This window comes from Mauremys mutica, chromosome 2 (genome assembly GCF_020497125.1).
Source record: "Mauremys mutica isolate MM-2020 ecotype Southern chromosome 2, ASM2049712v1, whole genome shotgun sequence".
Taxonomy (NCBI): domain Eukaryota; kingdom Metazoa; phylum Chordata; order Testudines; family Geoemydidae; genus Mauremys; species Mauremys mutica.
The window spans coordinates 268,725,337-268,746,033 of NC_059073.1; the positions used below are offsets into that span (position 1 = coordinate 268,725,337).

General features: G+C 44.2%; 1 protein-coding gene across 17 annotated transcripts in view; it reads left to right on the plus strand.

The window, feature by feature from the left end:
• Positions 1-20,300, plus strand: part of CREM (cAMP responsive element modulator) — a 72,979-nt gene extending 52,679 nt beyond the window's left edge. For 7 of the 17 annotated variants that reach the window (XM_045003873.1, XM_045003857.1, XM_045003861.1 and 4 more), the window contains 2 exons: positions 8,317-8,473; positions 19,180-19,732. In XM_045003873.1, coding sequence (XP_044859808.1) covers positions 8,317-8,473; positions 19,180-19,324 — 302 coding nt within the window. In that variant the 3' untranslated portion in view covers positions 19,325-19,732. Of the gene's footprint in view, positions 1-3,783; positions 3,894-4,495; positions 4,665-5,014; positions 7,536-8,316; positions 8,474-19,179 lie in introns of those variants that run through there. The other 10 variants (XM_045003858.1, XM_045003874.1, XM_045003871.1 and 7 more) reach the window with 9 other exon arrangements.
• The last annotated feature ends 397 nt before the right edge of the window (positions 20,301-20,697 follow it).

Genomic DNA, 20,697 nt, shown 5'->3' on the forward strand with positions numbered 1-20,697 from the left:
CTCACTAAGGGCAGCTACTCTCATTTGAAAATAAATGTTTATGTACTTTAGAGGAAATATAATAATGAGGGAAGAGCATGATGACATTGCTGTCTCATATGTACACTTTTGTCCAGGCCTTGTGAGATAGTGTTTCATAGTAGGTCAAGAGTGGAGTGCTGCAGTTTGAGTTTAATTGGAAGTTGCTGTGTAATTGGAGTAAATAAAATGAAATTAAGAAGTCTTCTTTGCGTGCTTGCTCATGTTGATTTCATTCTAGGTGTGTGTGTGCCCACATGCACAGTTGTTGGAGATTTTTGCCTTAGCAGTATCCATAGGGCTGGCGCCCTCTGGAGTGCCGCGCTCATGCATCGGTATATTAGGCACCACCAGTCCTACACCCTCTCAGTTCCTTCTTACTGCCCATGACGGTTGGTCAGAGTGCCTTGTCTTGCCTGGCAAGAGTGTTAGTGGTTTTTCTAACAGCCCATTGACAGTCTTCTTTGTATATAGTTCTCAGATAGTTAGTTAGCTATTAAGTGTTAAGTGTTAGGTGTTAGTTTAGTATAGTTAGAGTCCCAGCAGAACTTGGCCCCAGAGCAGGGTATGCCCCATTCCCTGGGCTTCAAAACATGTTCATCATGCAGCAGGCCTATACCTATTAGTGACCCCCACAGCAGCTGTTTGAAGTTCTTGGGAGAGTCCCATATAAAGGAGAAGTGCAGGATTTGTAAGAACTTTTGTCCCAGAATCCAGAAAGAGTGGGTCATCCGCCTGAAAGCCCTCCCCATGGAGGCTGCACTTCGCCTGGTGTTGGAGCCTTCCTGATTGGACTCTGTGCCCAGCACCTCAGCATCAGTGCAGAGCACTCCACCGGCACCAGGTTCCTCCTGGCACCATTCCCCCTCGCCAATGCCCAAAAAGCGTCAATAGAAAAGAAACTTCCCAGCGCCATCCAAGGAGGGGAAGGGGTCTCTGGGCATAGGTCCCAGTTCAGGCCACATGTCCACCATGGAGCTGCAACGGGATGCCGCTGTGGTCAGACCCTCTAGCCCAACCAGGGATCTTCCTTCAACTCCTGGGAGTGGTAGGAGACCCCGGCTCCTACTGGGGCCTGCAACACCTGAGGTTGCCCCGGTGGCTAAAGACCTGATGGTCCTACTGGTACCAAATACACCACACCTGGTGCTGGATGTGCCTAAGACCCTGCAACCCATCACGGGTTGATCTTGGGGTCAGGTGCAGAGAAACCTCAATCTGTTATGTTTCACCTGTCGGGATCTGTGTGTTTTGATAAATACAGAAAAATAAACTCTGATACCAGTGCAATGGATAGAGTTCATTGGAGTGGTCCTCGACTCCACTCAGGCCAGAGCCTTTCTCCCTGAGACCTGGTTCTGAGCCATGACAGACCTGATCTTGTACGTGTGGGCCAAACCTCTCACCACCACTCACATGTGCCTGAGATTGTTGGGCCACCTGGCAGCCTGTACTTACATGGTCTGGCACACGCAGCTCCATCTCAGGGCCCTACAGGTGTTGCTGGTGTCGGTCTACTTCCCCAACAGACACAACATAGCCTGTGTAGTCAGGGTACCGGACCACATACTGTCGTCACTCGCATGGTGGTCAAATCCCGTATCGGTGCTGGAGGGAGTCCCCTTTGCCGCCCGATCCTCGTCAGTAACCCTGGTCTCCGATGCCTTGGATCTGGGATGGGAACCCACCTGGACAATGTCAGCACACAAGGACGTTGGTTGAGTCACAATCGCCCCTTCCACATTAACATCAGAGAGCTCAGAGTGGTTCACTTGGCCTGCCAAGCTTTCCTGTCTCATCTGAGGGGCAGGGTGGTTTAGATCCTGACAGACAACACCGCTGCAATGTTCTATATCAACAAACAAGGCAGAGCTCACTTGTCAGCCCTTTGCCAGGAAGCTCTTCCGCGGTGGAACTTCTGTTTTCATCGTGCCATTAATCTTGCAGCCATACGCCTCCCTGAGGCCAGGAACACATTGGCAGTTCCCCTCAGCAGGACCTTCTTGTCTTGCCATGAATGGGCACTCCACCTGGAGATGGTCAGCGTCATCTTCCAAACACGGGGGACTTCCTGGGTGGACTTGTTTGCATCCAGGCAGAGCAGGAAGTGCCACGTTTTCTGTTTGATTCAGGGGATTGACAGAGGCTCTCTGTCAGGCGCCTTTCTGCTCCTGTGATCGTATGCCTTCCCTCCAGTGCCATTAATCCACAGAGTTCTCATGAAAATCAAATAGGACAGGGCAAAGGTGATCCTCAGAGTGCTGGCTTGGCCACGCCAGCATTGGTTCAGCCCACTGCTGGACCTCTTTGTGGATGCCCTGCTACAGTTGTTGCTTCAGCTGGACTTGATGTCACAGAGCCACAGCCGTCTTCTGCACCCCAACCAGGCAGCGCTGCACCTGATAGGTTGGCTGCTGCATGGTTAAATATGGAGGAGCAGGAATGCTCGGCCCATATCCAACAAGTCCTGTTGGGCAGCAGAAAACTCTCCACCAGGGAGACCTACCTGACCAAACAGAAGCGGTTCACGTACTGAGTGTTGGACCAAGGTATTCGGCCCAAACAGGCCTCGCTGCAGTCAATCCTGGACTACCTCCTGCATCTCAAGCTCCAAAGTCTGTCTCTTTCATCTGCCAAGGTCTAGTTGGCCATTATTTCCCCCTCCTATCCCCCGTCCCAGGCCAAGTCAGTCTTCACTCATGACATGACAGTCCAGTTTCTAAAAGTTCTGAAGTGACTCTACCATCACATCTGGGACCCAGTCCCTCCACGGGACTTAAATCTCATGCTTTCTAGGCTCACTGGCTCCCCCTTCGAACCTTTGGCATCCTGTTCCCTCCTTTTCCTCTTGTGGAAGGTCTTAGCAATAACATCTGCCTGTAGGGTCTCTGAGATTAGGGCACTTACCTTGGAGCCGCCCTACACTGTGTTCTACAAGGACAAGGTCCAGAAAGAAGCCTCATTCTCAAAGGTATAACATTTGTACTTATGGAGTACTGGAGGCTCAGGGCATTGCTAAGGAGCTATAGAGCCTTTCACCTGTAGGTCATGATTTTGAGTCCTTCCCCATTCAGCAAGGATTGTTCCCATCTAATGGATCTTTGGTAGTCCCATATGATATAAGATTGGTGAGTCCCAGTTTGAGTTCCCGTGTCACAAACTCATCACTATGTTTTGTACTTCATTGTAGGCTCTTTGGGGCAGAGACTGTGCCTTACCATGTTTTTGTACAGTGCCTGGCACAATGGGGCCCTGGTCTCAATTGGGTCTTCTAGGAAAAGCTCCAGCCAGGGGAACAAAATCTCCTTACTAACTATAAATTTGTAGAAGTTGGCAATTCTATAATTGTCACACACATTGGGGGTGTGCAGAAAGAGTTGAAAAATTAGAAGGCACACCAAAAATTATGATTTATACTTCTTTAAAAAAACTCTTGATTTTTTTGTCTAATTTAACTATTTTTAGGGGTCTGACTCATGATTTTTGGAATTGGCAATACTAAGATTATGAAATAATTTTCATCAGGTTTTGCTGTCAATGTGTCTTTGAGTCTGATTTACAAGTAGATCTGTGAGTGTGGTCTGTAAATTAGGAACATATGTAAATTAGAATAAACCAAAGCTAGGCTACAGAAATATGACAGGATGCTTTATCATCAAAACCAGTTTTTTTGGGCTGCAGTTTTAGTGAGCTGTTCCAGGACAAAGCACGTTAATGACAGAGGTAGGCTAGTGAGGTCATTGTGATGTCAGTGTTCCTGCTTGTAATCCTGCACATGCTTGCTAGTTTGGAACATTTCATGTTGGGCTGTGATAGAGCAACAAGAGAATCCCATATGCAAAAGCTGATCATGGCTGTAACAGGAGATGAAACAGGTAGGAATCTCTTGTCAGGGTCTTTAAAATAGCAGTTTCTATACTTTATTTGGAAATCCAGAAAAGATTTCATAGCTAGCAATATGTGGAACTTGTTTTTAGAACTTGTTGAAGTACCTCTTTAATTTTACAGTGCAAAGTTGCACAAATTGGTGCTAATTATTTTTATTCCCCATTAGCTAATACAGCATTTTAGTGTAAATTTACCATTTTTAATAGCACTCTTTAGTGTATCTTTGTTGTTGCATTGCAGTAGTCTCTTTACAACAATATGTGCAGCTGGTCCGTTGCTTTTTGGTTTAGTAATAAATAAACTATCACGTCAGATTATTTTAGCCTGTCAAAACTAAAGTGGAGCTGTAAGTGAAAGATGTGCACTGTTCCAGTTATATAAATAAGCCTTTACTGTTCATTGCTAAAGAAAATAGGGAGCACAAATGCATCTGAAAGAGCTTTAGTGTTCCGTGTTGTAATGTCTGCTTGTTTTTTCCTCCTCTGTTTAAAATGGTCTGTTCCTCAGCTAATTGAGTTCAAAAGGCTGACGTCATTAGATTTCCTGGAATCGTGTTGCAGTGGGGAACTGGAAAAGTTAAACTCCAAACAAGATACACATTGACGTCAGCTCCGAGTCATGCTGTGATTTAGTCAGTTCCTTTCTGCTTCATCAAACGCTGCAGAGTTGTAATGTTAACTAGTTTGCAGCTTGTGTCTACGTTCTGCTCTTAGCTGAGTAAAGCTATTTCATATACTTTGTTTTATTACTCCAGAAGTGTAAGTATCTTCTCTACGTCCACACTTTAGGGTCTTGTGTTCACACAAACAGCTATTCAGGAGCAAGCTAGAAAGCTTATGGGGGGAAAGTTAAAAACGCTTCCAATAAGGTAGTTATTGGTATGCTTCACAAAGGGGGAGGGATATATAGCCTGTCACATTCTTTTTCCTGGGTAGCCTTTATAAGAACTTGACTCTGCCTTCTCTCTAGTGCTCATCAAGAGAATATTTTTTCAACAGCCTGTTTTTAAATGAATTTTTATTAGTATGTTGGTCTTACTAAAATTCTCCAGATAAGGTTGATTTACAAGGTAAGCTAAAATGTTGCTTGGGTGGGATTTTTTTAGTAATTTAGTCATTTTGTAAATTATGTGCCGGAACTCAGATACAGCCCAAGGCTTTCAGTGAATGCTTTTTACCCAGTTTGCTTAACTAATTTTGCTTAATCTTAAGGAGAAAGTGACTTGCTTGGGGAAATGCAGTGAGAGCATGGGTCAGCCATTAGGACTATCCTGGTTCCCAGTCTTTGGCTGTTACCAATACGTACCACTGACCTTAGTGTTTGATTTGAGTTTGGTCTGTCTTGTGAAAAGAATTTACAATCTACATTAAGTTTCTTTATAAAGTCATATGAATATTACTGTATTTCCTTAAGATAAGTGAATTGAGCAAATACTTTTATTGTAAATCACATTTTTCTGGGACTTTGTTCAGGAAGAAAAAGATCACTGTGGCTGTAATTCTTCCCTCTCTAATAAGATCCTGCAGTCTGATTTGTATGGTAGACTAAACTCTTACACTTGCATAGAGTACCATTAAAGACAATAGGGTTTCACATGTTTGCAGGGTTTCATCTGCATTGATAGGATTATATTATTTCTTTTGTCTTTTAGGTTGTTGAACTAGTCTCACTGACTCCTATTCAATATGATGCTTTGACTTTCTGTGATGGTGATATCATACCTGCCATGGAAGTCACCAATAGAATATCTGGTGGAGCATCATATAGAGCAGGAGCTGGTGAATCTCTACCTCAGGGGGACCAGAAAGACAAAAACAGATTAGTTTAAAGTAAATAATAAACTGAATTACTTTCTTTATTTTGAGGCTTTCCACTTCCACTCTTCCAGTGTTTAATGGATCATTATTATTTTATTAGTTATTGCAGGTATCTGTAAGGCATCCATCACTATGGAATCTGGGCACATTTCACATAGGTTAGAATCATACCAAACATCAGCATTTCTAAAACATCTCAATCTTTCCATCAAAACTTTTCATAACTCTATCCCCACCTAAATCTTAAACCTTGCCTTGTGTCCCCTCTTAACCATTTCACTCTGACAGTGATTCCAGTCTCAATACACAATTTCCTTTCTCCCTTCATGGCTCTGTGCATTTTTCTATATCACCTTAGGAGGAGTAGGTAATGCTGCTCATACCAGCTTTCCATGTGTAATCCTGTCTTCACTCAAGTTCCTCTTAAAAACCCACTTTTTTGTGAATTTCACAAGAAGCATGTTTTTCATTTATAATTAAACACAACCACCACCACTCCCCCAAACCAAATAAAACCATCCCCTCCTCTGGATTTCCCAGTGTGTCCCATCCTCTGGGTCTGCCTTTTAGACTGTGATATCTTTGGGGACAGGAACTATATTTATATTGTGCATTGTATAGCACCAAAGGCTCTTGATGCTAAAGAAATAAGAATAATAATAAAGAATAGAAAAATAGCTGGATATACTTTACATGTACTCTTTATGTCACTTTTTGCAGCTTGTCTTTAAGGAAAATGGCAATTTTCTTTCTGGTCAATTCTAATTTTTTGAGACATTATATACAATGATTTGCAGAAAGAAATAATCACAGCTCAAATGTAATTTAATTCAGTGTGTTGTAAAGTGCTTTGAAGAGATTTACTGTACTGCACAATCTCATTATTCTGATATACTGTGACGTGAACTAAAAAATGTTGAGGCTTTGTCTGAGTTTTGGTGTAATGATCCGATTGCTAGCTTTGCTGGATCAAAACAATTGTTTTCCTCTAACATCATGCTTTTAGAACTCACTGGCATCTATTTGTTAGGTAGGGAAAGACATTATGCTGACCTGGTCGAGGCATTATCATCATGCTTTATTTGAATTACAGTAGCATCCTCTAGAGGCCCCAACGGAGATAAGGGCTCAATTGTGCTAGAGCCCTATATATATATATATACATGGGGCAGTGTGTTCACTAGAGAAGAAAAAGTGTTTTTATCTTGCATTAGCTGACATGAGTTAAAATCCTGGTGAAATAAAAGGCAGTTTGTAGTTGACACAGGTGTTGTTAGGTGATCTTAAAGACTATGGGGAAGTCTAGGGTTACCTGCAAATTCAAGTAAAAATTACAAATGTTCTGTCTTCACTAGGATTTTTATTCATGCTAGTTAACTCAAGCTAAGATGACACCTTTTTCCTAATGAAGATGCATCCAGTGAAAGTCAATCCCTGCCCTAAAGACTTAAATAGACATGACAAATATAGTGTCGGACCACAGAAGTATTATTACTCCATTTTAGAAATGGTGAACTGAAACAAAATCCATGTGCTTAAGTACCTCACCAAATCAGGAGCTAAGTGACTTGCCGTTGGTCACACAGGGAGACCAATATTGAGCCCAGATCTCTTGAATGCCAATCTGTCCAGTGCCTTACTTACAAGGCCATCCTCTCTTGCTTGAATGTGACCTATGTCCAGTGAATTTTTGGTGTGGTCTTCCTAGGAGTCTATTATTTTAAATCTATTTTTCTCCTATTTCACAATTTCTGAGTACTGCTTTAGAAGATCCACTGGTGTGAAAAGATGTGGAAGAAGGCTATAAGAAGGGTAATTATTTATTCATTTAGTTTTTTCTATATTTTCCACCATATAACTGACTTCTCTTATCTTCCCAACCCGTGTGTCTCTCCCTCCCCCCCCTCAAAAAAAGTGGAGTGTTGGGGGAGTTTTACCTTTTGTTTTTAACCCATTTCTGAATTTCACTGACTGTTCCATTATTTGTGTACTGGAATTACTTTTTTTAAAGAAATGCAGTACAAAATTTAATGAGATGATGTGATAGCACCTGAAGTTTGATCTTCTGTATTCATCTACTGTGATGAGGGAAAGTTATGCTCTTTGGTCTGCAATGATATAGAAAACATATCAAAATTTACAAGCAAGAACTTGCTCTTATTTTTAAGTATGAGACACTCAACATTTAAATGTATATTAATTTAAAATGTCAGACATGCCACATACATTGACTTACCCAGCTTTCATGACATTTTAAAGGTTGCCTTTTGTCATAAAAGTAGCAAGAGAACATCTTAGAAATGAATGAAAAATTAGAGAAACTAATAAAACAAAGGGAGAGCATCAGAAAGGGATTGGTTCCAAGTTAAAAACATAAAACTACTTTTAAAATGTGTTGTATAACTAACGTGTTACAAAGTAGATAGAAGAAGTCTTAGTTGTATTTGTTAGCTTTTGTGTCGACACATCACAAGCCTATGAAATGTTTAATGTAATAGAGATCCTGATTAACATATCAACAGACATATGCTATTTCAGTTAGATTTTGACAGGTAAGTTTATATAAAGTAAAAAATGTTCTTCTTTAATATAGCTGCCACTGGAGACATGCCAACTTACCAGATCCGAACTCCCACCACAGCCTTGCCTCAAGGAGTAGTAATGGCAGCCTCACCAGGAACTTTGCACAGCCCTCAGCAGCTAGCAGAAGAGGCAACACGCAAAAGGGAACTGAGACTTATGAAAAATAGGTAAGTGTGTAACAATAATAGTAGTCACTGCTGCAAAGGGCAAATGTCAGCTACGATTAATCTTCTTCAAAGGAAAGTATTATAATAAATTCTTACTCTTAAGGTCATGTGGCCCTTGATGTGATGGAGGGAGAGCAGAACATTCTTAGCTGTTAAACCACGTCACCAGCAAGTGTGTACCTACACAGCACTGATGTATAATGGCCAATAATTGCCTAAATCATAAATAGCTTTTCTTCAACTGTGGTTTGAGCATTGGCCTGCTAAACCCAGGGTTGTGAGCTCAATCCTTGAGGGGGCCATTTAGGGATCTGGGGCAAAAAACTGTCTGGGGATTGGTCCTGCTTTGAGCAGGGTGTTAGACTAGATGACCTCCTGAGGTCCCTTCCAACCCTGATATTCTATGATAGTGAAGATAAAATGAGCCACCTAACTGAGTCATGAGGAACATCCTTTCCTGCAAAACTGTGTTACTAAATCTAAGCTTTCATTGAAAAAAATATTTGTAGCCTTCATGACTGTGAAAATCAGTTTCAAAGTTAACAGATCAGAAACCAATGCAGTGTTGTCTTCCTGAGTCTATAGAGAGCCTGAAACAAGAATTCTCAAATCAAAGGCATGAGCTGTCTGACTCATCCCCATGGACTTTTAATACTGAAATATAATTATGACAATTTAAATGTCAACATTAACTTTTTTATTGCCAGTCATATTTTGTAGAGGTATCCAGCTAGTGTACTTATCACTGTGGCAGAGCTCCGACCTTGTCTCCATGGGTCCCGCGCTTCCAGGCGGTTTATACTAGCCTCAGAGGCTCACTGCGACCCTCCACGTACCCTTCTCTCTCTAGGGCCAGGGTTACAGTCTACTGAACCCTTTTCATCATAAGCCAGCAAGGAGGTTGGTGAGAGAACTCCCACAGTCTCTGTTGTCCCTACGGGCTTATTCAAGAACAGTTGAGTCTCCTGTCCTGACAGGGACCTGTCTTCCCTTCCCAGGAGGTGTTTCTGTAGTGACAGCTTGGGGGGAACCTGGGCCCGCCCTCTACTTCGGGTTCTGGCCCAGGGACCCTAGTGACAGCAGCTGTTGGCAGCCAACCTTTCACTGCCAGGGCTGCTACACTTCCCTGGGCCACTTCCCCACAGTTCTCCTGCTTCTCTCTCTTAACGCCTTCTTCACTTTTACCTTAGGGCTCCCTTCCAGTGGCTTGAGGGTGTCTTTATTACCCAGCCCTTCAGCCACACTTCCTTTCCTCTGGCTCCCTTTTCCTTCCCCCTGCCTGATCGGAGTGAGCTCTTTTACAGTATCAGAGGGGCCTTAATTAGAGTCAGGTGTTCACATTAGCTTAATGGCCTCACCTGACTCTTTGCAGGCTAATTGGAGTCATGCGTTCTCCCTAGCCTGGAGCAGCCCCAGCTCTGGTCAGTCACGGAACAGAAAACTGCTTATCCAGTGGCCAGTATATCTGCCTTCCCCTACTCTGCTGCACCCAACTGGCCGGGGTCTATCACATAGTTATGTTACCTGCACTTCTCCAGGAGCCAAAAAGCCCCAGTGATTGTCCACCCCTTTGTTGCTGTTAAATATATCTAAATATAAGATTTAAACATTACATTTACAGTTCTATTCTTTAGTATACATGTATAAACACATTTCCCTCTGATCTTCGTTCAGAGATGATTTCGCCTTTTTTTCTTTGAGTGCTTGTTCACCTCCATTCCAATCAGGTGTGCATAGTTGCCAGAAATTTTTCCTCCAGCAGCTCCTGTCGGGTCAGCTGTGGAGCCCCCTGGTGCCTTCATGGCACTCAATATATGAATCTGCCGACCCGGCCCCTCCTCAGTTCCTTCTTACCGCCTGTGATGGTTGTCAGAGCTGCGAGTGGCTTGATTACAAGTTCTACTCGCTTACCCTAGCTTTATAGTGTAGTTTACCTTAATAGTTTGTAATTGTTCTAGTTTTATTAGTTACTAGTAGTTCTGTTAGGAATGGGGAGTTTCCCCTTCACCTCAACCTTTCCCCTTGGGGACCTCGGGGCATGCCTTGATCCCTGGGGTTCAAGCCCTGCAAGTCCTGCAATAAGCCCATGCCAACGGGTGACCTCCGCAACGCTTGTTTAAAGTGTCTGGGGAAGGCTCACCAAGCCGATAGGTGCAGGATTTGCAAGGGTTTTTGAGTGGGATTTCAGGTTGAAACAGCTCCTCATGGAGGTGGCTCTTAAACCGCAGCCCGCCTCGGCACGGCAGGACCCGACACCAAGCTCCTCAGTGCGGAGTGTGCCGGCATCAGTACCAGAATCGGCATCGCAGAAGATCTCCAAGCACAGAGACTTGCGGCACTGCACCGATCTCCCATGCCTAAGACTGTGGGAACCTCCTGGCTCTCCAGCACCGCAGAAGAAGCACACAAAGCAGGGTAGAGATGGATCTCCTGTGAGACCCTCCCCTGTAGTCTCAGCCAATGGAGCGCATCCCAGAAAGGAACACCCCTCTCCGAGATCCTTGGAGTTGGCTCCGGGAACTTCAGACACACAAGGAGTACCGCTGAGCCTGGAACCATTGGACTCCCCAATCCACATGGTGGAGGAGGTGGGGCTGCCATCCTCTCCGGACATCTTCGAGGCTGTGCGGGACTTCATTGCCATGACAGCACCGTGGTTTCTGGCTCTCCGCAAGAAGTCCCCGGCACCACTGAGGGCGCCACCACCTCACGGCAAGCCAACAATGGAGCGCCTGCCTGCATCGCCAAGTCAACAATCCCCTGCACTGGAAAGGGGGCGCCACTCAGAGTCTCGGCGCTGGTCCTTGGATCATCAGAGGTCCCGCTCCCAGCGCAGATCATCATTGTGCCACCAGTCCCCTCGATACAGATCGAGGTCTCGGCACCATTCACCTGGCCAGCTCCGACTGGCATCACCATGGCCCTCTAGATCCCAGTCCCCATCCTCAGAATCTGACATGAAGTCTAGCTACTCACACCAGAGCCAGCACCACTTGACACATCGGCGGCCTGATGTGGGTACAATGCCATGGCCACCCCAATTGCAAGGACCGGCACAATGGCCTTTTTGGATCCCTGGGCATATCACCAGTCCCAGGGTACCTTGTCCAAGGGCTCCCAGTTGGTGGCAACCAAGCCCAGGCTGCTGATGGCCTCGTCCAGCCATCCCACACCCAGAGGTGCTGAAGGGATTCTGGTTACAGCACCTTCACTGACACAGATCCCTGCTCCTATGGTGGAACGAGATCATTGACCCAGAACAGCAGGTCGAGCGGCAGGTCCCCATGGACCAACAGGCCTGGGATGACCCGGTTCCCCCACCTGCATCCTCATCCTCTTCCCTGGATGAGACGGTAGAGGGAACTTCGGTCTCAGGACCACCACCCATAGATAGTCTCGCCCATCAGGACCTATTCCGCAGGGTGGTGTGCAACATGAGCTTGCAAGCTGAGGAGGTGATGGAACAGGAGGACCCAATGGTGGATATTTTGGCCCCAGAAGGTCCATCCCGAGTAGTGCTTCCACTCATTAGGACCATTCAAAACATCACCAAAACTGTGTGGCAGACACCAAAACTGTGTGGCAGACACCGGCCTCCATCTTCCAAATGGCCAAGGGAGTAGAATGCAAATTCTTCGTTCCCTTCCAGGGTTACAAGTATCTATACTCCCACCCGCAGCCCTGCTCCTTGGTGATGTTTGTGGTTAATGAACATGAAAGGCAGGGGCAGCAGGGACCCACGCCTAAGTCCAAGGACTGTAAAAAAACCGACCTTTTTGGTAGAAAGGTCTACTCCATGGGCGGCCTACAGCTCAGGATTGTTAATCAGCTGTCAGTCCTGAGCAGATATAATTTTAATTCATGGAACTCCATGCTCAGATTTAAGGAGCTAATACCATTGGAATCCAGAGATGAGTTTGGGGCCATTGTGGAGGAAGGCAAGACAGTGGCACAGACCTCTTTACTGGCCTCACTGAACGCTACTGACTTGGCAGTGCGTACCTTGTCCTCTGGCATAGACATGAGGAGGACCTCATGGCTTCAAGTTTCAGGCCTACCCCACTAGGTCCAACAGACTCTGCAGGACCTGCCCTTTGATGGGACAGGATTATTCACAAAGCAAACAGACGCCAATCTACACAACCTAAAGGATTCGAGGGCAATGATGAAGTCATTGGGGATGCTTACCCCCGCTACTCAGCGAAAACACTTTAAACCTCAACTCCCTCAACGTCCTTACCAACCTCGCCCTAGGCAAGACTTTTCTAGAAGGCAAGGTAGGAATGGCAGGCGTAAGCCATCCCAGCCCTCATTATCACAGGCATCCACCTTCTCAGCCTCCAAGCAGGCCTTTTGAAAGTGTGCCTGGGGACATCGTGTCAGACCGTATATCAGATCCTCAACCCTGCTTTCGGAATCGTCTACCCACTTCTACCGTGCATGGTCCCAAATAACACTGAACCACTGTTTTCTCCGCACAGTAGAAGTGGGATATTCTCTCCAATTCTGCTCCTCCCCTCCCTCCCACCCCACTTCCCTGTCCTTCAGGGACCCTTCTTACGAGCAGTGCCTTATCCAGGAGGTGCAATCGCTCCTTGCCATAGGAGCATTGGAGGAGGTTCCTCGGGAGCTAAGGGGCAAGGGGTTCTACTTGCACTATTTCCTAATCCCCAATGCAAAGGGGGGTCTCAGACTGGTACACTGCCCTCAACATGAAAGACGCGTACTTTCACATAGCTATTCGGCCCACGCACAGACGATTTCTGCAGTTTGTAGCCAGCCACAAATACTATCAGTTCATGGTCCTCCCCTTCGGTCTGTCGACACCCCCTCAAGTGTTCACCAAGTGTATGTCATTTGTAGCAGCCTTCCCCTGCAGGAGGCAGGTGCAGATATATCCCTACCTTGATGACTGGCTACTCAGGGAGCAGGTGGAGTCTCAAGTCATACTAGTCAGAGCAACTTTTGAGAGGCTGGGTGTCCTGTTCACCGTGAACAAATCAACCTTGTCACCGACTCAAAGACTAGAATTCATTGGTGCAGTGTTGGACTCGGTACAGGCAAGGGCGCTCCTGCCAGAGACCTGATTTCAGACAATGACAGACATTATCCAAAGCCTCAGGTGATACCTGACCACTACCGCGAGGGGATACCTGAGTCTCCTCAGCCACATAGCAGCCTGCATTTACGTGGTTTGGCATGCTAGACTGAGGCTCAGACCACTTCAAGCATAGCTCATGTCTCTATACTGCCCGGGGCGCGACAGCCTGGAATCTGTGGTCACAGTACCAGACCAGGTACTCGAGTCCCTCCAATGTTGGCTTGACCCTCGCACAGTCTGCAAAGGAGTTCCCTTCAACAGCCCCCAGCCCTCCTTGGCCCTAGTAACAGATGCGTCAGCTCTGGGGTGGGGAGTGCATCTGGGAGAGCTCCAGACACAAGGATTATGGCTGCAGGACGAGCTCTCCCTGCATATCAATATCAGAGAGCTCAGAGCAGTATGGCTAGTATGCCAAACCTTCCTATCCTGGCTCAAGGCCAGTGTGTGTGCGGGTAATGACGGACAACACCACGGCCATATTTTACATCAACAAGCAAGGTGGAGCCCGCTCTTCCCCCCCATGTTGGGAGGCCCTTCAACTATGGGAGTTCTGCATAGCCCACTTCATTCACCTGGAGGTGTTCTATATCCCAGATGTACAGAACAAACTAGTGGACCACCTCACAATCATGAGTGGGCCATCCATCCGGATGTCATATATTCCATCTTCCAAAAGTGGGAGTTTCCCCAGGTTGATCTGTTTGCCACCGGGAGCAACAGGAGGTGCCCAATGTTCTTCTCCTTTCAGAAACACAGCCTGGGTTTGATCTTGTCATAAACAGTTAGTTAAGGGTTAAGGTCTCTTTTACCTGTAAAGGGTTAACAAGCAGTACCTGAGGAACACCTGACCAGAGGGCCAATCAGGGACAAGATAATTTCAAATCTCTGTGGAGGGAAGTTTTTTTTCTGTATTCTTTGTTTTGAGTTGAGTCTCTCTTGGGAGTTAAGGGAGTCCAGACATCTTAATCAAGTCCTCCCAGGTTTCTGCAGTACTTTTCATCTATTCAGTCTAGTGAGTATTAGAAAGGCGTACTAGTATTATAAGTTTATTTCTACATTTGCAATTGTGTGTTTTGCTGAAGGAATCTCTTTATTTCTATTGCTGTTACTTTGCTTTTACTGAGAAAGAAAGGGGGAGGGGGAATTCTCTCCAGGTTTATAGGTTAGACTCTGTGTATTGTTCCATCCTGGTATTACAGAGATAGTGTACTTTCTTTTTGTTCTTTTAATAAATTCTTTTCTTTTCTTTGGACTTGGTTAATTCCTTCTCGTGTGGAAATTCAGGGGAAGGGGAAGGGGGAAGAGTGAGTTCCTCCTGGGTTTGATTCACGGAGTTGAATCGGTGTGTATCTCTCCAGAGTAGGCTAGGAGAGAGAGGGAGGGGGGAAGTGGGCTGCTTCCCTTTGTGTTGAGATTCAGGGAGATTGAATCTGTGTTCCCCAGGGAGAGTTTTGGGGGAACAGGCAGTGTGTTATCCACTTTAAACGTAACTGGTGGCAGCAGGACCAGATCTAGACTAGGATTAGTTTAGAGGAGCTCATGCAGGTCCCCATCTTGGAACCCAAAAGCTCCAAGTGGGGGAGAAAACCTATGACAGATCTCAAATGCATTCCTGCTCCCCTGGGGAGATCGTCTCATATATGCCTTTCCACCATTCCCACTCGTGCACAGAGTACTGCTGAAAATCCGCAGGCAGAGCTGTAGTAATTCTGCTGGCCCGGCGTGGCCTGGCAGCATTGGTACACCACGCTTCTGGAGCTGTCAGTGGATACTCCCATCGTGTTACCACTCTACCCTGATCTGATCATGCAGGACCATGGTCACCTTCACCACCTGGACCTCCGGTCCCTCCATCTCATTGCTTGGAAGCTTCATGCCTAAATCCAGTGGAGCTCCTGTGCTCAGAACCAGTAAGAAAGGTCCTTCTCAGCAGCAGAAAACCATCCACCAGGGCCACTTATCTAGCCAAGTGGAAAAGGTTCACTTGCTGGTGTGCCCAACATCACACTCCTACACTTCAGGCATCTATACTATTGATCCTGGACTACCTTCTTCACCTCAACCAACAAGGCCTGGCAGCATCATCCATCAAGGTACAGCTTGCTGCTATTTCGGCCTTCCATCTGGGCACGTCTGGATGCTCCATATTCGCTAATGCTACGATAAGGGCCTGGAATGGCTGTATCCTTGGGTTAGACAACCTCTTCCAGCATGGGACCTTAACTTGGTCCTCTCCAGATTAATGGAACCCCCATTCGAACCATTGGCGACTTGCTTCCTTCTCTACCTGTCATGAAAGGTAGCCTTCCTGGTCTCTATCAAGTCAGCCAGGAGGGTGTCGGCGTTAAAGGCCCTTACCTCCGACTCACCCTACATGGTCTTCCATAAGGACAAGATACAACGCAGACCTCACCTGGCCTTTCTCCCTAAGGTAGTGTCACAATTCCATACTAGCCAAGACATTTTTCTACCTGTCTTCTGTCCCAAACCACACAACAGTACCCAAGAACAAAGGCTGCACTCATTGGATGTTTGGCAGGCATTAGCATTGTACATTGAGTGCATAAAGTCACTCAGGAGGTCGAACCAGTTGTTCATGGCAGTGGCAGACCTCATGAAAGGACTCCTGGTCTCCTCTCAAAGATTATCTTCCTGGATCACAGCCTGTATCCGCACATGTTATGAGCTGGCCAAGATTCCAGACCCGTCTCTTAAGGCTCATTCCTCAAGGGCACAGGCCTCGTCAGCTGTGTTTCTGGCCCAGCTGTGTTTCTCGTTACAGGAAATCTGCAGGGCAGCTATTTGGTCCTCAGTGCATACGTTCACCTCTTACTATGCCATTACACAGCCCACTAGAGATGATACAGCTTTCGGCAGAGCAGCACTCCAGTTAGCGATTCCTTGACTCCGACCCCACCTCCAGGGTAGAGCTTGGGAGTCACCTGATTGGAATCGATGTGAACAAGCGCTCAAAGAAGAAAAAATGGTTACTCACCTTCTTGTAACTGTTGTTCTTAGAAATGTGTTGTTCACGTCCATTCCAATATCCGCTACTCTGTCAGAGTAGCCGGCAAGAAGAAACTGAGGATGGGCCGGGTCAGCAGGGTCATATATTGAGCGCTATGAAGGCACCACTCAAGGGGGCTCCATAGCTGACCAAACGGGAACTGCTGGGGGAAAAATTTCTGGCAACTGTGCACGGGGCGCGTGTGCACCTGATTGGAATGGACGTGAACAACACATCTAGAAGAACAACAGTTACAAGAAGGCAAGTAACTGTTGTTTTTTTTATATAGTGTAGTCATAATAAGTAATGTGCGTCACCTGGACTCTTCAGAGCCTGGGAAGAATGGCTGCATCTCAGTCCTTTCAAACACTTCAGAACCCTGTCAGCAGACAGGTAGTCTGGAAATCTCCACGGCTAGAAGCATTCAGCCCTTGGAATAGATTTCCTAAGTTGCTAGTGAAAAAGAAATCTGTAGCCTGTATCCAGAGTGGTACAGGTATTGGGACCCAGCCCTCTAGCAGATACATCTCTCAGTTCTGTTCTTCCCCAGTGCACTTTCATTGGCTCAGCTCTCAGAGAGTGGTGACCCGTCAGGCCCCGCAGATTGCCCACAATGAAAACTTCCTATACAACTTCAGAAAAAGCTAGTGAGCATGTCTAAGTAACTGCCACACCTTATTTCTAGGTCCTTCTAACTAAGTTGCCCTGCACTGCACTCTGTATATATGGGGAGACAGTATTCTAACTAAAATCCATGTGTCCCCTCCACTGCTTCTCTCTCCTTCTTTGGGACAAACAGGGTCAGATGATGCAGTGAAAATAGGGTTGCCAGTTTAGATTGGATGTATTCCTGGAGGTTTCCTCACATGACATAATCTTTAGTTAAAGATTAATCTTTAATTCCTAGAGGCTCCAGGACAATCTTGGAGGGTTGGCAACCATAAGTATAAAGCATGTGGGTTACAGTTGCTGTCTGCTTGCTCCTTTGGAAGGAAGCATAAACTTATTGCTGTCTGAAACTCAGATATCTGCATTATTTTCAAAACCTTTATGCCAAATATACATCAAAAATATAAATCCTGCAGGATGAAAAATATTTGTGTGATTAAAATCAGTTATTTTCTCTGTAATATAAATTACATTATCTCTTTTGTGGTTTGTATTTTTTTAAATATGAACTACATTTAAATTTGGTGGGTGTGTAATGAAGTATGTATCCAGTGTGTACTGTAAAAGAAACTTTTATTGTACTCTGAAATGATTGTTGCAGACTGTTACATGATATGCTGGGAGGAAGATGTTTTTGAAAAATAAATAAAATTGCCATAGGATAACTTTGATTTCGGTAGCTTTATGTGTGACAGTTTGGTGCACTGGGTGACTTTTGGATATGTTTTTTTAATTTCTTGGGATGTACTTTGGTGTGCAGAATAAACTAAACTACCTTGCTTCTTCATGCATTACTTTGACTTTTATAATGGTGTTGTTTTCTCATCTATGCATGTGCATACCTGCTGCTAACCTCAGTGGAACTTAGTTGCATGCACTTAGCAGGAAGAAATAGACTCCTATGTAGATCTCTAAATTACTGAATCGCTGCATCCTTTCTCATTGCATTCATGATATTGTGTTGCTCTCTTGCCTGTGTTCATTTTAAATCACTCATAAGGTTTGTTGTGTTTCCATACTGCTTCCTTTTCTTTTTAATTCTTTTCTCTTCAATTTCTGAACTAGTTTCACACTCCCTTCTTCAGAGCATACAGGAAAGCATTTTTCTTAATATATGATGACAATTTATAACATCATCTCTGTAAATATTAAGGGTGGGATTCTCAGAAGTGCTTAAATACCTAGTGAAGTTGGGTGTTAACTCACTTAAGTGCTTTTGAAAATCTTTCCCAAACTGCTTAACTTTTATGTAACAGAATTCTGAATAGATTTGTGAAATGGGTGGTCGTCTTTGCATAAAAAGAAGAATCAGGATTGTATGAGTACAAGTGAATGTTTTTTAAAGAAAACAATTATACCCATATTGAACTATAACTAACCCTAACCCATAGTTTTGCAAAAAATAAGGTCAAGGTTTACATTAAGTTGATACTTAGCGTTTAATCTGGTGCTGCTACATTAAATGTTCTGAAAGGTAATTCTGTAACATTTTTGGAGTTAAACTTTTCGATTGCAGAATGTGATGCCCTAAATGCCTTCATAAGCAAAGCACATCAAAATGGGATGTGCTGTGAACAAAAAAATGCTATTTTCAGAAATGAAGGCAGTAATTTAATCATAACAGTGCAGTTGAAGGCAGTTCATTAACATCTCATTATTGTCCCCACTGTGTGTGTCTCGGTTCATGTGAGTTAAAGTTCATTCATCATACTGTAAAAGCTGAGCAAACTATATTAATTAACAAGCTGTTCCTGTTGTCTTAAGTTGCTGTTTAATCGTGCAGTTGTCTACAATTATTGCTTAGCTTTCTTTTTGTCTGACGCATGATTGATTTATTGTGGAATTGTAGGGATTTCGGGTAATTTCACTTATCCAGTCTTTGCCGTGTTGTGGCTGTTCCTGTAGTTATTTGCCTTGTGTTGGTTCTAGGGAAGCTGCTCGAGAATGTCGCAGAAAGAAGAAGGAGTATGTCAAATGTCTTGAAAATCGTGTGGCTGTGCTTGAAAACCAAAACAAGACACTGATTGAGGAACTCAAGGCCCTCAAAGATCTTTATTGCCATAAAGCAGAATAACTGTCTTTGACTTGGACCTTGTTTACTATGAACTTTAATCAAGTCATGAGATGAAGCAATTCTACAGATTGCCATGTGAATTTGAGGAAGGGACACTTGTGACCCTTGTGAACCCAGTTTTGCTTAGCGTTTTCAGACTGATTTGGGAAATTGTTCCAAAATTTGGAATGCTGTCATGCTCTCCATACTATACTGAGCTTTCTTCAATCTGCATTTTCTAATAGCTGCAAATGGCGTTTTTGTTTGCACTCTTTACTTCTGCTTTTTGCAGGGAAGCAGCTAAAGAATGTCGACGTCGGAAGAAAGAATACATAAAATGTCTGGAGAGTCGTGTTGCAGTGCTAGAAGTTCAGAACAAGAAACTTATAGAGGAGCTTGAAACCCTAAAAGACATTTGTTCTTCCAAAACAGATTAGTAGAAATATTTATTATGCTATGAACTGATTACAACATGTCCAATTGCTTTTGAAGACAATACCTAGCCAATAAGAATTACGACTTTTTCTTTGTGTCATTTTTCTTATACTGCAACCCCTAACATTCCTGAAATACTTTTTTGCATTTTGTAGATTCTTAGATGTAACTTCATTTTTTTCCCCAAAGGAGACAAATGTTAAAGTGTGTGTAACATGGTTAAAAGTGCAACATTTATAAGAGCTGTTCCATTGCCATATATTTGCATTTACTACTTTTTATGTGTTATTGATAGTGTCCTACACACAAAAATATTGTACAGGTGTTTTAAAGTGAATTATCAAAGATAATGCATCCAGTAATACAGCAAAATTAAACTGCCCAAAATATCTCAGGAAAGAGTTTATATAAAGTATGTTATGATAACACAAATGTATTAGAATATAGACTATATATTAATTTATGGCCAATTTTTCTTAGTTGCTTTGCCAAGAAAATATTGTATTGCTGTCACTGAGTGCCATGGTTGAAGACAGTTTTTAATAGAACCATGTTGTTTATCCTTTGTAGCATTTGTTGTTCATTTAAACATCTGGCACATTCAAATTGTTTTTAAACTGATGGTGCAATATGAAAAATACCTTGGAGAAGGTTTTACTATAAACTTGATACAACTTAAGCAAGCTCCTCAATATTATAATATAAATATTTTAAACACCTGAATGAAGTTACAAATATCTGTTAGATGGCTCCTTGTTACTTCTGCTTCAAGCATTATACAAAATATCTGATATATTAGTGGATTATGTATCAGAATTGACTTTGCATCCTGAATGCTAACTGATCAATGTTCTGAACAGGACCAAACTGTTCATTATAATGGGGGCTGAGATGTGGAATCCTTTTTGGTTTTTCTATGAGATAGCAAAAGGGCCTGAAGTTTTTGGGTTTTTTTTATC